The sequence below is a fragment of the Xenopus laevis genome, chromosome 4S (genome assembly GCF_017654675.1).
Source record: "Xenopus laevis strain J_2021 chromosome 4S, Xenopus_laevis_v10.1, whole genome shotgun sequence".
NCBI lineage: Eukaryota > Metazoa > Chordata > Amphibia > Anura > Pipidae > Xenopus > Xenopus laevis.
The window spans coordinates 77074604-77090089 of record NC_054378.1 but is presented as its reverse complement, the minus strand read 5'-3'; the positions used below and the strand labels follow the sequence as shown (position 1 = coordinate 77090089).

At 37.9% G+C, this 15486-nt stretch overlaps 1 protein-coding gene across 4 annotated transcripts; it reads right to left on the bottom strand.

Moving 5' to 3' along the window:
• Nucleotides 1–6211: 6211 nt before the first annotated feature.
• Nucleotides 6212–15175, bottom strand: cpt2.S (carnitine palmitoyltransferase 2 S homeolog). 4 transcript variants are annotated; one of them, NM_001086732.1, is given in 7 exon segments: nucleotides 7775–8606; nucleotides 10758–12062; nucleotides 12885–12991; nucleotides 13084–13164; nucleotides 13939–14096; nucleotides 14099–14127; nucleotides 14828–14868. In NM_001086732.1, coding segments are annotated over 5 exon segments (1980 nt in total). In that variant the 5' UTR covers nucleotides 14099–14127; nucleotides 14828–14868; the 3' UTR covers nucleotides 7775–8277.
• Between the last annotated feature and the right edge of the window lie 311 nt (nucleotides 15176–15486).

Here is a 15486-nt window from a genome sequence, read left to right as displayed (position 1 = left end):
ATATAACCAACAGAGGGTGCTGTGTGATATTGCAGTCACTGTTATTCTTTCATATAACCAACAGAGGGCGCACTGTTATTCTTTCATATAACCAACAGAGGGTGCTGTGTGATATTGCAGTCACTGTTATTCTTTAATATAACCAACAGAGGGCGCTGTGTGATATTGCAGTCACTGTTAATCTTTCATATAACCAACAGAGGGCGCACTGTTATTCTTTCATATAATCAACAGAGGGTCCTGTGTGATATTGCAGTCACTGTTATTCTTTCATACAACCAACAGATGGCGCTGTGTGATTTTGCAGTCACTGTTATTCTTTCATATAACCAACAGAGGGCGCACTGTTATTCTTTCATATAACCAACAGAGGGTGCTGTGTGATATTGCAGTCACTGTTAATCTTTCATATAATCAACAGATGGCGCTGTGTGATATTGCAGTCACTGTTATTCTTTCATATAACCAACAGATGGCGCTGTGTGATATTGCAGGCACTGTTATTCTTTCATATAACCAACAGAGGGCGCACTGTTATTCTTTCATATAACCAACAGAGGGCATTGTGGGATATTGCAGTCTCTCCCCAAGTGCACTGTTGGTATAGGAATGATTAAAAGTGACTGCAATCTCAGCTACTCGGGTCGGGTACCGCTGACCCAAGTATAAGCCGAGGTAGACTTTTTCAGCACATTTTGGATGCTGAAAAACTCGGCTTATACTCGGGTATATACGGTACGTGCCTGGTGCCCCCCAAGCTTTACGCCCTAGGCATGTGCCTCTTCTGCCTACCACTAGTTCCTGTCCTGAAACTTAGTATACTTTTATGTACCCCTGACATACAAGCTAATGTATTTTAATCACTGTATAGTGCAGAACACACACAGGTCTGAATTAGAACAAGATATAATACACATCTACATATCTACAGTCTCCAACCACTTGTACCAGAAATAGCAATCAACCCAAAAGACATTACTATTCGCTAATCTACATATGGTCCCTCCCACTTCACTCGATAAATCAGAAACTCCTTAGTCTATGCACAGTCTTACAACAGACAGCACTAGTAGTAAATCTGTCCTCTGGCAAGTTAATTTTCTACAATTTACAAAATGAATAAAAGTGTGCATACTGTTGCTATTGAATATATCTATTTGAGTTTTTTAAGCGCCGGGTATCTGAAACTAGCGCCTGCTCACCTGCAGGGCCTGCAGCTGGCATTCTCATTTTGCGTTACCCTGCTGATCACATGTTCCTTGGCGGGGAAGGGCTGCTAACCCTCAGCTTCACCACCGAGCTGCTGTCCAGCTCTTCAAAATCTAATAGCTCAGGTGGCCAAAGCTTAAAGATAATGGAAAAGTTTAACTAGACAGCATATACATTTACTTCATATAATGAGCTATAATTCCAAGCAAGAGAGCAACGGCTGGAGAAAATGGCAATTATCCCTGGAGGTTTAACCCCTTCCCTGGGACAGTATAACACACTGCTCTTATTATCCATTCGGTTATTGAATGCAAAGTTAACAGATATTTGGCTCTACTGATATACGCCAACTCTTTGCTCTCTACTTGATACACGGCTGCCAAGGCAAAGTGGTTCAATAAATAACCTGACAAATTAGGTTCCATGCGGGATGCTGCCACTTTGCAGAGTGATTTGTCTAAGTTGGGAAACTGGGTAGCAAACTGGAAAATGAGGTTCAATGTTGATAAATGCAAGGTTATGCACTTTAGCAAAAATTATATAAATACAAGCTATACACTAAATGGCAGTTTCCTTAAATAAGAAGGATCTAGGGGTTTTTGTAGATAAACTCTGGGCAGTGACATTCTGTGGCTACTAAAGCAAATAAAGTTCTGTCTTGCATATAAAAGGGAATTAACTCACGGAATGAAAACATAATTATGCCTCTTTATAGGTCCCTCGTGAGGCCTTATCTGGAGTATGCAGTGCAGTTTTGGACTCCAGTCCTTAAGAGGGATATAAATGAGCTGGAGAGAGTGCAGAGACGTGCAACTAAACTGGTTAGAGGGATGGAAGATTTAAATTATGAGGGTAGACAAGGTCGAGGTAGGGGTTGTTTTCTCTGGAAAAAAGGCGCTTGCGAGCAAACATGATTACACTTTACCAGTACATTAGAGGATATAGACAAATAGCAGGGGACCTTTTTACCCATGAAGAGGATCACCATACCAGAGGCCACTCTTTCAGACTAGAAGAAAAGAACTTTCATTTGAAGCAACGTAGGTGGTTCTTCACAGTCAGGACAGAGAGGTTGTGGAATGCACTGCCGGGTGATTTTGTGATGGCCGATTCTGTTAATGCCTTTAAGAATGGCTTGGATGATTTCTTGGACAGACTTAATATCAAAGGCTATTGTGATACCAAACTCTATAGTTAATATAGATATGAGTATATATAATTTATGTGAAAGTATGGAGGGGTGTGTGTATGGATGCTGAGTTTTCATAAGGAGGAGTTGGACTTGATGGACTTTGTCTTTTTTTTAACCCGATTTAACTATGTAACTATCTAAAAGACAACCGCAATGCATGTATAAAAATATACTTATAAAGCAAACACTGCACAGGACTTAGCAGGAACATATAAACACAATCAGTTGGTTGATTCTCAAAAGATGTCTGTCTTCTAGATATATTAAAAGTATAAAAATTATTTGTGAAGGATATACGAACCTAGCTACATCCATTGTATTTCATACAAATGAGCTACTTGGTTTCTCATCCATAAATACCGTCCATAGTTTAGGGCCTTGTTGATTGCACTTCATTTGCAACTGCAAACCAAGAATACAAGGGCATTGCTTTTGAGTTTCGGAGCTGTAAATAGAAGTCAATTGGAAAAAAGGATTTTAATAAATCTTCATATAAAATTCATTGTCCTATGGTTAATTGTATCATGTTTTTTCCTCCCCACAGGGTAAAGGACAAGTATATTAAAGCATTTGGACCTTTACACCAGTAGCCAATAGCTTCAATATAGAAAGTCAATAAAAAAAACAACGCAAATAATTCTATGTTAGGCTTTTTGGCCTATTGTTGGTGCTAACAACAATTAGGTTGCTTGCTATAGATATCCAGATTCTGCCCTATATAAGATAGCCTATATATTTACTACTTCATCTACAGAAAGTACAATTACTTTGCTTTACCTTTTATTATGAAATATATTAGTCAGAGTTTAGTGGCCAGAAATAATCTTGTCTTGTTCTCTACATAAAGTACTTTTCAAAATGGTTTGTACTGTATACTGAAAGGGTAACAAATAAACTGCTAACTGCTAAAAAAAAACTAAAATTGTTTCTATTTAGGACTCCTTATATGGTGCAGTTAATTATTTTATTCTTTTACAGGTCTTTTCCATTATATATTGTATGTCAATGTCAAAACAGTAAAATAACACTTAACAGCTTAAGACTATATGGACTAAGCTATGATATACTGATATGCTTTTAAAGGGGGTTGTTTGCCTGCCAACATTTTTTTTATAAGTTCAGCTGTTTTTAGATAGTTTACCAGAAATAAAGAATTATTTCAATTACGTTCTATTTGTGACAGCAGCTGGGGGGGGGGGTGCCAACTCAGTATATTGTTCTAAATTGATACATTTATTTACTATATTTCTTATCTTTGGTCCTGCTGAGCAGTTTCATGAAAGACATTAGAATTGATAGAGTTGCTAATATTCCCACAGATTCTGCTGAGAAATGTATCAACTAATGTAGCAAATTGTAACAGTTCAGAATCTGCACCTGGATTACTGAGCTGCCATACTGAAACACTAAACAGCACACATCAATTTTGGAAAAATGGCAAATTATAAAACACTGAAAGCTATTTTAAAAAGTATTTCTGGGGAAGATCCGTGCCTCCAAAGATGCCACAGCAGCTCCCTATTTTCCTTTCTGTTGATTCACTGCACATGCTCTGTGCTGCTGTCACTTACTGAGTTTAGGGACCCACTCACAATATACAGTACACATAGAATATGCAGCGCAGAAACCAGTGCAACTAGCACCATAATTGTATAGTCATTCCTGTAGCATCAGCTTATATTATAGGCCAATCTTATTTTCTACTTGATTATTTGCAACGACCCCTTAGCTTAGCTTCTCAACAGCTACTCAGAACCCACTGAGCTTGTAAGTTTTGCAGACACTATCCAAGATGGTGGCCCCCTGTGGCAAGTTTGATGTCCTGGATTGATTTGATGTCCTGCTGCTATTGTGAAGCTGAAACTTTAGGCTGGTGCAATAAGTTCAGTATATAAAATATGGCATTTTTAGCCACGTTCATTTTTAGGGTTTAGGTGTTCATATTTAGAGTGATTTTTCTTGTGTACATAAAACATTGTGTGAGATAAATACGGCAAATTTAAACATTTTTCGAAGATTTTCAGAAATTTCATAAAAACTACTAAGTTTAGGAAGGATTTGCAGTTTGGTGTAGAAAGCGATCCTTACCCATGTAGGATTTGTCAGAATGTGTACTTTCAAAAAAGATATGGTTTTCTAGGGATTTTTGTACAGTTTGGAGGTTTTGCACTACAGGGGGCTCAGATTACAAAAGCTGAGTTGACATTTACGGTCCCCAAAATTTAACTTGTGCATACTAATTACATGCTTACATTTACAGTACATTAATTCAAAAACAATACTTTGATAAACCTATGCATACTGGGCATAAAAACTGTTCAGTAGACCTCTGGCATTCATATTTAGGGGGATTTTCCTGTGTACATAAAACATTGTTACACCCACTTTTAGAAATTAAAATCTCTATGTTTAGGAACGATTTGCAGTTTGGTAGTTTGATGTAGAAAGACAACTTTAACCTTTTTGGATATGTCAGAATGAGTACTTTCCAAAAATATTCGGTTTATCAGGGTCTGTGTACAGTTATATGTTGTTGCGGTACATAATATACAACCAGGGCGCTTAGATTGCAAAAGCTGAATTGGCAGGCTAGAAAATTCATATTCACAAATTTTATTCAGGGTACATAAATACAACATGCATGAAATTAGTATGCACAAGATAAATGTTGGGGACTGTAAATGCAACATACTTATTATTTAAACCTATACATATTGGGCATCAAACTGTCCAGTGAACCCCTGGCCTTCATATTCAGGGTGATTTATCTTGATACCTAAATATATTTGGGACATAGGATGCTACAAAGTGGAAGCTTTGAGGTGATTTTCTTAAATTTTAACAAAATCACAAAAGAAAGACCCATTTTGGATTTAGGGGGATGCATACTTTCCCAAAATATGACTTTCTGGGGTTAATACATTTTTTGTAGCTATATCCCACATAAAATGCAGTAAATGTGTTGCTTTTATAGTGGCTGGAATGACAGAGGATGATAGCTCATATAGGGTGTCTTAGTTTTGGGGCACGTAGAGGCCAAATACTTAGGTAAACCTATGCACATTGGCACATATGGCCATTATATTTATGATGATTTATCAGGATACCTAATAATGTGTGTGAGAGAACATGCTGCAAAGTGGAAGCTGAGTGATTTTCAGAAATGCTATCAAAATCACCAACTTTGGGAAAGATTTGCAGTTTGGTACTCTGGAGTAGAAAGACATATTTACCCATTTTGGATTCGTATGAATGTGTACTTTCCAAAAATATATGACTTTATGGGGTTACTATACTTTTTTGTATCTTTACCCACATAAAATACAATAAATATTGCTTTTGAAGTAGCTGGAATGTCAGAGGATGATAGATCATAAGGGGTGTTTTCCTTTTGGAGCCCCTAAAGGCCACACATTTAGGTAAACCTATGCACATTAGGCATCAAATTTTTAATTGATCCCTGGCCTTCATATTTAGGGTGTTTTATCTTGATACCTAATGATATGTGGAATATAGGATACTGCAAAATGGAAACTTTGAGAATCAAAATCACCAATTTTTTGAAAGATTTGTGGTTTGGTACTTTGGACTACAAAGATGTATGTTTGGGTTGGGGCGAATGTGTACTTTACAAAAATATATGACTTTCTGGGGTTAGCACACTTTTTTGCAGTAGCTTGATTGACAGAAAGAGCATATGAGGTGTCTTCATTTTGGGGCCACTTAAGGCCACAGGAATAACTAAACACATTGGGCACCACACTGTTGAGCAGACCCCTGGCCTTCATATTTTAGAGTGATTTATCTTGGTACCTAATGTTATGTGGGAGATAAAATATGTGAACTGGAAGTTACAATGCCATTTTCCAAAACATTTGATACAAACTGGTAAATTTAGGAAACAGTTGCGGCTGGGTATTTTGTAATATAAAGACATATTTACTTATTTTGTATTTGTCAGAATCTGTTCTTTCCAAAAATGTATAGTTTTTTTTAGGGTAAACCCTGTTACTGGAGGTTTTGGTCTTGAAATCAGAAGTAGTCAGATTTCAGGAGCAGCGTTTTGGAAATGTGGTAGTGTCCTGCTGGGAGTTTTTGACCTATACAAATCAGAAATCTCCATAAAACTACAGATTTGGTATTGGCATGTTTTGGAGACTTGGGCCTTTCCAAATAAGTTGTAATTTCATGATTAAAATAAATCATGTTTATATTATTTCTTTTTATATTATGGAAAATGTGATTTTTAAACATTTTTTTGATAGAAGCTTATACCTTATTACAGAAGTGGAATTACATTAAAATTTAGATTTTAGATAGTTTTGGAAAAAAGATATTTTGTCCCCTCCAGGAAAGGTCCCTTAGGTCACTAAATGTTCAAAAGCTGTCTGCCAATAAAAGTTTGCAAGTGACCACATCGACCACCAGTGAAAGGGTTAAACACAAAGCACCACACTGCAAGCATTACGTTTCCGCATATTTCTTTGTAGGGTATTTTTCTTAAAGTAAGAATTGGTGCTGTTCAATTCTAAGAGTTCTAAGTGTACATGGTATCATAAATCACACAAGTATGGCCTGTTTAGCACTGTTTTATGCATCTACTTGATTTTAGATGTTTATAGAAACAAAAGTGTTGATCTTGGTTTGGTCTGTAGATTATTGTGGGCTGATATCATCAAACATTCTGCTTTCATTTGTGTCATTAATGCCATTCTAATTGGGCAATATATCTAGATTATCTATTTTAACATCTGTAAGTTTTATTCAAGTAAAATCAGGGGCAGTCTGATTAACATTGGTCATAAATACAATCAGTAACACCCTGAACCTGAATGACTCGAATCAAACAAACTACAGATGAACACCCAGTGGTTAATTAATATGTATCTTCTAATTGTATTTGTGCAGTAAACAGATGTTAGTTCCAAAACTAAGTTAATTTCTTTTCATTTTCATTTTTAAACTTTCAATAAATGCCAGTTAATTCTAGTCCTGATTTATCAATATCTGTATTTTCCTGCATCAAAATCACCAGGCAAAATGTTATGTTCTGGATAGTTCACCACATACTGTAAATAAATGTTCTATAGGTATTGCTGTAGATTGAAAATAAGTCTACTATTTAAAGAGAGAAAATATCCATATAATAGATTGTATTCCATTCATTCCCATTAGGCTCAAACTAAAAACTCATCTACAGCTTATATTTACTTTCTTTTTCAGCAATGTCCCAGTAAACCATATTGGCAATGGTTATTCTGCATATTGAGAAGAAATAAGTGCATAATTATGTGTATATTTGTTTGAGACCTTAAACCAATGAAACTGCACCATCTTGTGTCAATATTATAAAACAAACTAAGATACCTACCCTTCTTTAACAAATATCATAAAACATAAGCATTTTGACAAGCATGATGGAAACAATACAATCTGGCTCTTAATAGGGACAAATAAATCATTGTATGGACTCATCCCTTTTTGTTGCAGTCCCACTAGAGGAACTTCACAAGAAACAGAAATTACTAATACAGAGCATGGATTATTGTGCAAAACTGAACACTTTTGCCACAGCTCAATCAGATATTTTCCGGGAGCTAAAAAAAATCATTAGTGATCATAAAGAGTTTCAGATGTTTAAATCATTTGCAAATATGAACGGAGGGAATGTTCTGTGCTCTAAATAAGCCATGTTGTCATACCTTACTGTATTAAAAGGGAAATGAATGGAAAGCTCAATAAAAAAAAATATAGATATATGTATATATTTTCTCTTTAAAAAAAAAAAATCAAACCAAGTATATTTTGAGTGATTTGTAAAAGGTAATTTTCTGGTATAATGCAACAATTCATGAAACGCATGTTTCCAAGCTACATTATTTTAAGGGTTTGTCTTGCAGAACACTGAAGATGTCATCCAGGGATTGATGCACACACTGCACAAACTGTCTCACATCACGTGCCGGGTATGAAGAAACATTGCAGCCAATCCAGTCATCATGTACACCATAGCCTACTCCAAACCCATCGGGCACTACTGGTGCAAAGCCCCCAAGCTGTACAGCAGGGCTGGTGAGTGTGCTGGTGGAAAGAACGTTATGATTTATCTGTGCATATGGGATGTCCTGGTAAATTTCAGGAATCGGAAGCCCCTTGCTAGATGCCAGGTGTCGCAGTGCAAATAAATGCCGATCAAATCCCTGACCTTGAAGGAGAAAAACACAAATATTAATCATGTACACAGGAAAACACAATTGTGAGAGTCTGTCATCTACTTAATATAAACCACCCTTTAAAAAACACATATCAGCTTCTAAGCTAAACAGAAGACATTCCTGACAAACGCCACCCATATGGTCACCAGAGCTGAAACCAACTTGATGGCATTTAAAAATTAATGTTGTAAGAATTCTTCCTGTATGAGGTGGACACATTCATGCCTTCAAAATAGCAAACAAAATAGTAGCATGAATCTGCTGCATTGTGGGTAAAAAGTGGACAGAGCACTGACTACACTTGACTGGGAATAAATTATATATGTTTCTATTAGGCAATAGGTTTTTAGGAATAACCACGTGCATACCCATTAACATTCTCATATGTTATGTAATATTATCCCCTTACAAATACTTTGTGTGCTACTGCTGCTGAATTAAAGGTACAGGCTGGCATTCACCAAAGGTATTATGTGACAAGAGAAGAGATTATTTTATAATACGTATAAATTGCAACCCCTTTTTGAAGCAGATAAGTTTTCAGTTAAAGGACCAGTAACATCAAATTTTTTTTTTACAGAATTCATTAGAATACCACGAAAAAAAACACCAAGACAAATAAAATCTTAAATTAGCAAAGCCTTTATGAAGAAATAAAACTTACAGAAACTCCACTTCCTGTACTCTACAGAAACGGCGACACGGCGACCATCCATACTGCGGCGTTTGATTTCTCCTCGCTGGCTATTCTAGTGACACTGTGTTCTCTGCCCCCATCTCCTTCTCCACCTCTGTGCCGATACCTCTTCCTGTGCTGCCAGTACATTATATGTCCTTCGCTACAATCAGTTGCCGGTGCCTGTTCTACTCCTGTTCTATATCCAGATGGGCACAGTACAACACAGAGTACTTCGCAATTACCAAGACAACAGCTCTCAGGCTCAGCGCTGCAGCCTTCACTCTGCCGGAATGAGCGATCCAACCGGCGCAGGAGTGCCTGAGAGCTGTTGTCTGTAGCCAAACACTGACTGCCGGGGCAAAGAATCATGGGCACAGTGAGTACCCTCTGCTTTTCCATAGGCACTGCTAGAGAGGGGCGAGCAATTTGGACTGGGGCACAGCTCTACCAGTTACATTTTTTTGTTTCATACTGTGGCCTTACGAGGTTACTTCAGTGCTACCACTCCCCCTGATACACTGTATGAAATGCCAGCATCCCAATTTCATCAGGTCATATATTCCATAGTAATGGCAGGCGCAGCTGATGCTACTTTGCGCTGTCCTAGCACTGGAACTTGCTTCCGCTGACTGCTACTATACTGCCACTTTGCAGTTCAGCCGGGATTGTGCTTACTGCTGCCTGGGATGAGAAGCGCTGACATTCTGGGACCTCGGGGATTTGGTAATTGCGAAGTACTCAGTGCTGTACTGTGCCCATCTGGATACAGGCACCGGCAACTGATTGTAGCGAAGGACGGATAATGTACTGGCAGCACAGGAAGAGGTATCGGCACAGAGGTGGAGAAGGAGATGGGGGCAGAGAACACAGTGTCACTAGAATAGCCAGGGAGGAGAGATCAAACTCCGCAGTATGGATGGTCGCCGTTTAAATAAACGGCTTTGCTAATTTAAAATTTTATTTGTCTTGGTGTTTTTTTTTCGTGGTATTCTAATGAATTCTGTAAAAAAAAAATTTTGATGTTACTGGTCCTTTAAAAAGAGAAAGGGTTGGATACATTAGCAAATCTAAAATTACAGTAAGGTGTCAAGAATGAAATTATGCCTTTTTAAAGGAAAACTGAAGTGCGCTTTTATTTATTTAAACTTTTCTGTGGGCAACTAGGTTTTAAATAGGAGCATACATTTTCTATAAAGGTCTGCTGTAACTTCTCTATACAGAAAATGAAGCGCATCTACCAAAAAACAGACTGTAAAACATAAGAGGTCTATACCTCTCAACTGTAGTCAGATTTTAAAAGAAGACAGTACCTGCAAAACACCTAAAAGCTTTCCTCCTGTGTCCACGACAAGTACATGTACTGCATATGACTGTCTCAAATATCTGAGTCATATTAATACCAGATCAATTTAAATTTTAATGGTAACAATTTTTTCTCTGTTCTTGGTGTATTGAAGCTTACCCATTGCTGCTTCTTTGGTCAGTTGTCCATGATATTTTGAGCATTCGTGCAGCATGCTGCGGAGCTCTGCTGGGCTATGCTTAGATGGATTCATAACTAATGCCTCTGAACACTTTTTAGTGTATATGGAAGCTGGCCTAATGGTCTCTGTGCGGCCATGCTTAAATGCTGCAGTGCTGCAGGATTCATATGTGGCTGTTGTCTTGCCATACTGTCTGAGAAAAGCCATCTGAAAGGAGAGCTGTGAAATAGCATCAGGACTTAGCTTCTGTGTCTTGAGAAACTCTTTCCCTCCTTTCTTGAACTCCATTGTTGCAATGGAAAGTGCATTTACAGAAGTGTCAAACTTAGTTTTGGCATCTGTTATTGCAGCTTTCAAAGAGTCATCTAAGTTAAAGTGCAGTCGTTGAACTGCTTTGCTTGAGTCCACAGGAGCAGAACATGACTCAGGAGATATTGCTGGCCTCTGTGTGCTGTCCTTGAAAACCTCATTTTGGAACCTTAGCACAGCAACTCCATCTCCCCATGAGTGTTCAAAGTTAATAGCAGCTGTTCCATCTTCAGTCATGATAATACTGAATGATTTGTCAAACCAGCGATTCAGACCAGAACCATGCAGCATATTATGTGACAAATGAACACGATCTTTAATGGGGAAATCATCCAGGCATAAGCAAAACACAGCAGAATCTACTTTTGCCAGTGCCTCTTCATTCTCATTGTCCAGCAATTTCTGCCTTAGAACTGCCCATTTGTTCCTCTCTTCACTGGTCAAATACCCTAGTGGGAATTCTGGGGTTGGGGTGTTATCAGACAAGATGTGTTGTAGATGTGCCTGGATTTCAGATGCCTTTACTATATTTCCATCTTTGTCTATGACATCAAATACATAGAAGTTCCCTTTTCGTAGAACAAGTAAGTGTCTACCCTTTTCATCTGTCAATAGTTCATCTCTGTTAGGTTTTGGAATGCGAGTACAGTTAAAAAGGCGAAAATACTGTGACATGTCTAAAGGATAGGCATTCACCATATATGCACCATACCAGGAAAGAGAGGAGGGCACAAACCGAATTAATTTTCGAAATGTCAATGTGTCACTTTTGGCTGGGTTTAAGTGAAAGATTTCAGGTTCCAAATACCCAGCTCTCATGGTCTTTAAAAAACGCATGGCAGAAACGGTCATATTTGTGGCTCTGATCAGCTGACTGTTATATTCTGGCCTTGGGTCAGGTGTAAAAGACATGAAGGGATTACTATTCAGCACGATGGAATCCCGGGCACACAGATACATATCAAACCAAGGACCTGCAAATTGAAACAAGCTCATTTTAGGTGTCCATAAACAGCTACCATTGTCACCACACTCAACTTTAACCCCCTGGCTGAATATGTTAAGCGAATACTAAAATTCTGCAGGATACATCAAACTATTTAAAACATGCATATGTTAAGCAACAGACAAATTAATTTCACTTAAGGAAATATACTGTAAATGTTTATTGCATATCTTGAAAAAACACCTAAACAATAATTTAATAGTGTAAACAATAATTTAATAGTGTGAACTACATGATGTGACTACAATTTATCATTGCCTAGTTCATGGGCACATAGGTTTTCATCAGCTATTTCCAGGAAAAACAAATAGGTACAAACCTCCAGTGTCTGAAGTCTATGGCAAATGTGTGTAATTACTGCCTCGCTATTTGTGTGTTACATATTTACTTGCACTTATTAGTTACAGTCTGTTCGAAAATAGAATTTTCAGTGTTGTCGTTTCAGAATGGTCATGATTTGGGGCAGGGTGAAAAATAGGTCCTCCTGAATCTGCTCTCTGTGTTTGCGCTGGCCTAGATGCAGACACATGGAGTGGACTTTGGCTCAAAACATGCGAGTATGCATTTAGGTGTCGTAATCCAAAACTTCTCTGTGTGGTGTTAGGTAGTCGAAGGGTCATCCATACATAATGACCTAGGACAGGCTATAAATATATCTCTTCATTTTTGTAAGCCAAAATCTCTTTCAGATCATACTAGTGAGGCCTCTGAAAGGCATGTAATTTACCAATTAAGTTTTGTTATTGACATACTGTTGCATACAGCCTCCAATGTATTAGTACATTCTTACCAGAGATATAGCTTGTGTGTTTGTTCTGTTTGTCCTGCTGCACTAGTTCTTCATGCAGCTGCTTCCCAACTCCGTTCTGAAAGTTCAAGGCAAGCTGCTCAGTTTTCCTAGTATATGAGTAAAATATTCATATTTCAGTATTTTAAAAACTTATAGTCACTATTTAAAGTCAACATAGTGCCTGGCCCTGAATGCATACTTAAATTGAACATCATCCAGAAGAGGTCTTTGTGCATTCAGGTATCTCTTAATAGTGTCTTCAAATTTAGGAATTGGCAGCCTGAGAAGACAAAAATGTAAATAAGAATAGGTTTTATTGATCATACTTTTTATGTCAACTGTTTTAGGTTTTTCTCAGAACCTTCACAGGTTTCGTAGAAGAAAAACTTAAGTCACCCTTATTTTAAAACATTTTATATTCATATTTCCTACATTAAATAATGTATTATATTAAAGGGCTTACAAACCTGTATTCACATTTCCAAAATACACAAGAAACATTATATAAGTTACATTAAGTTCGTTTTTTTATTTAAAGAAGAAAGAAAGATGTTAGGCATCCCCATTGATTATGATCACTTACATGAAAAATACAATGGCCTGGGGTATGCTCACCAAGCAACACAAAACAATCTTCTTCCTTTTTCATGTGGGAGTGAATTTCTTTTACTCTAATGTGCATGTATTGACCCAGGCCATGCAAGAATGAAGAAGCGAAATAAAAAGATCACTAGCATAGAAGTACCACTGGCAGGTGTAGTTTTAACATGAGCACTGGCCTGGGTTATCAGCTAAGTGATTACAATCACTGAGGCCTAACACTTGTCACAACTCAGTGATTTCACTATTCCTTCTTTAAAAGAAGACTGTTTTTATGCACTGCAGATTATTACTACAGCTATCATTAAAATATTACTGCAGTAGTATAATTTGTTAATATATTATAAAATATATAATTTACTGGAGCGTTTCTCAGAATTTAATTTGCTGTCATTGTGCAAAATGTTGTATTCGTGTTTCCTTTTTACTCAAAAGTACAGATCCAATGACTCACCTTGGTAGGCTTTTCTGGAAGTGCATAGTTGGAACAATGCTCCTTTGCAGATACTCTGTATCGGAGCTCCCTGAGCTGTATGCTCTTAGCAGAACTGGCTGAGATGAAGTTATTGTCCTCCATCTCAAGGCAGATGAAGACGTTAGCAAGCGAGCCATGGGGGACTTTAAATAACAGTAGCAGTGAGACCTAGAAACCACAGAAATGGAGCTGAAATGTGTCTAAAAAGGAACAAACCATATATCTCTGACAAAAAGACATATTATACTGAGTGACGCGCGATTAATTCTCAGAAAAAAAGAAGGAGACTATGGTATATAATAATAACTGAAGTCTGTGCACACAGGTTGAAAGAAGGTTCAGGGCCCCCTAATGCAAAACAGTACGTCGTTCAAAAGACTCCCGACTCATGAAACAATGTAGCAGAAGCTATTTAGTTAACAGACCTGACTTCTGCTACACTGCCAAAAAGTTTCAGAAAGGGATATATAAATACTGTTTTTAAATGCAGGAACATATACAGATAACTTTAATAACAATGCATTTATTGCACAACAGGCATGGAATGGAAAGTATTTAGAGAAGTGTGAGAATGTATTCAGCTCAGTTCTTTTTCTGACCAGAGGGTACACTCTCTGTCTTTTGGGATATCTTTGTACTTTATAAGTATAGTTAATAATAACACATCTTTTCTAAAAAAAGTTCCACAAAATAAAAGATTTGTTTCACCCAATGCTGACATTGGTGTAGTCCAAAGGCTAATTAACCCCCCTGTTGACATGCCAGACAACTTCTGACCACATTTGCAGTTTCATTACTACTAGTTGGCGTTCAGACCTGTCACACAAACCCTATTAAAACTCCTTGCACACAAAACACGAGCAGTCACCTCCGACCGAATTAGCGCCGATAATCAGCAGAGCTTTCAGCCGGTCTTTCACCCACAGGAACTTGCTTCTCAGCGCTCTCCCCGCCCCCTTTCATGCCGCTCACCTTTGCTCCTCTTTCGACCTACCAGCCCCTCCACCCCGTGTGCTGCTTTAAGCTCTCGTCAGAAACGCCCTCTTCTCGCTTGGGTTCCGGCTGCATCAGGGAGAAATATTGATGTTGCACCAGCTGTGGAAGCGTACACATCGAGAAAAAAAAACAGAAATATAGGTCTGTTCTCTCGAAATGTATGGCTGTCTCATACTCTGCCAATTTTCACAGAGAATTGATTCAATGTTGCCCTCACACTTATATGTTCTACCAGCAGTAAATATGGCCACCGGAGACATCTTTAAACAATGTCACAGGACTTAAATCTAATTGGCCGCACGCTTCAGAGTCTGGCACGCTCCCTTGCCGAATTTATGTTAGCGCTTGTGATTGGTCTGATACGTTGCTGTCCTTAGCAACAGAAGGGGCGGGACCGAAGGGTGTGGACACACGCGGCCCAGGCTCAGCTAAGTGACTCTTTCCGAACTGAAGCTTTAAAGTGATACTGACATTAAAAAACTACTTTTTAAAACATGAATGAATATTAAAAGTTACTTATAGGTCATGCTG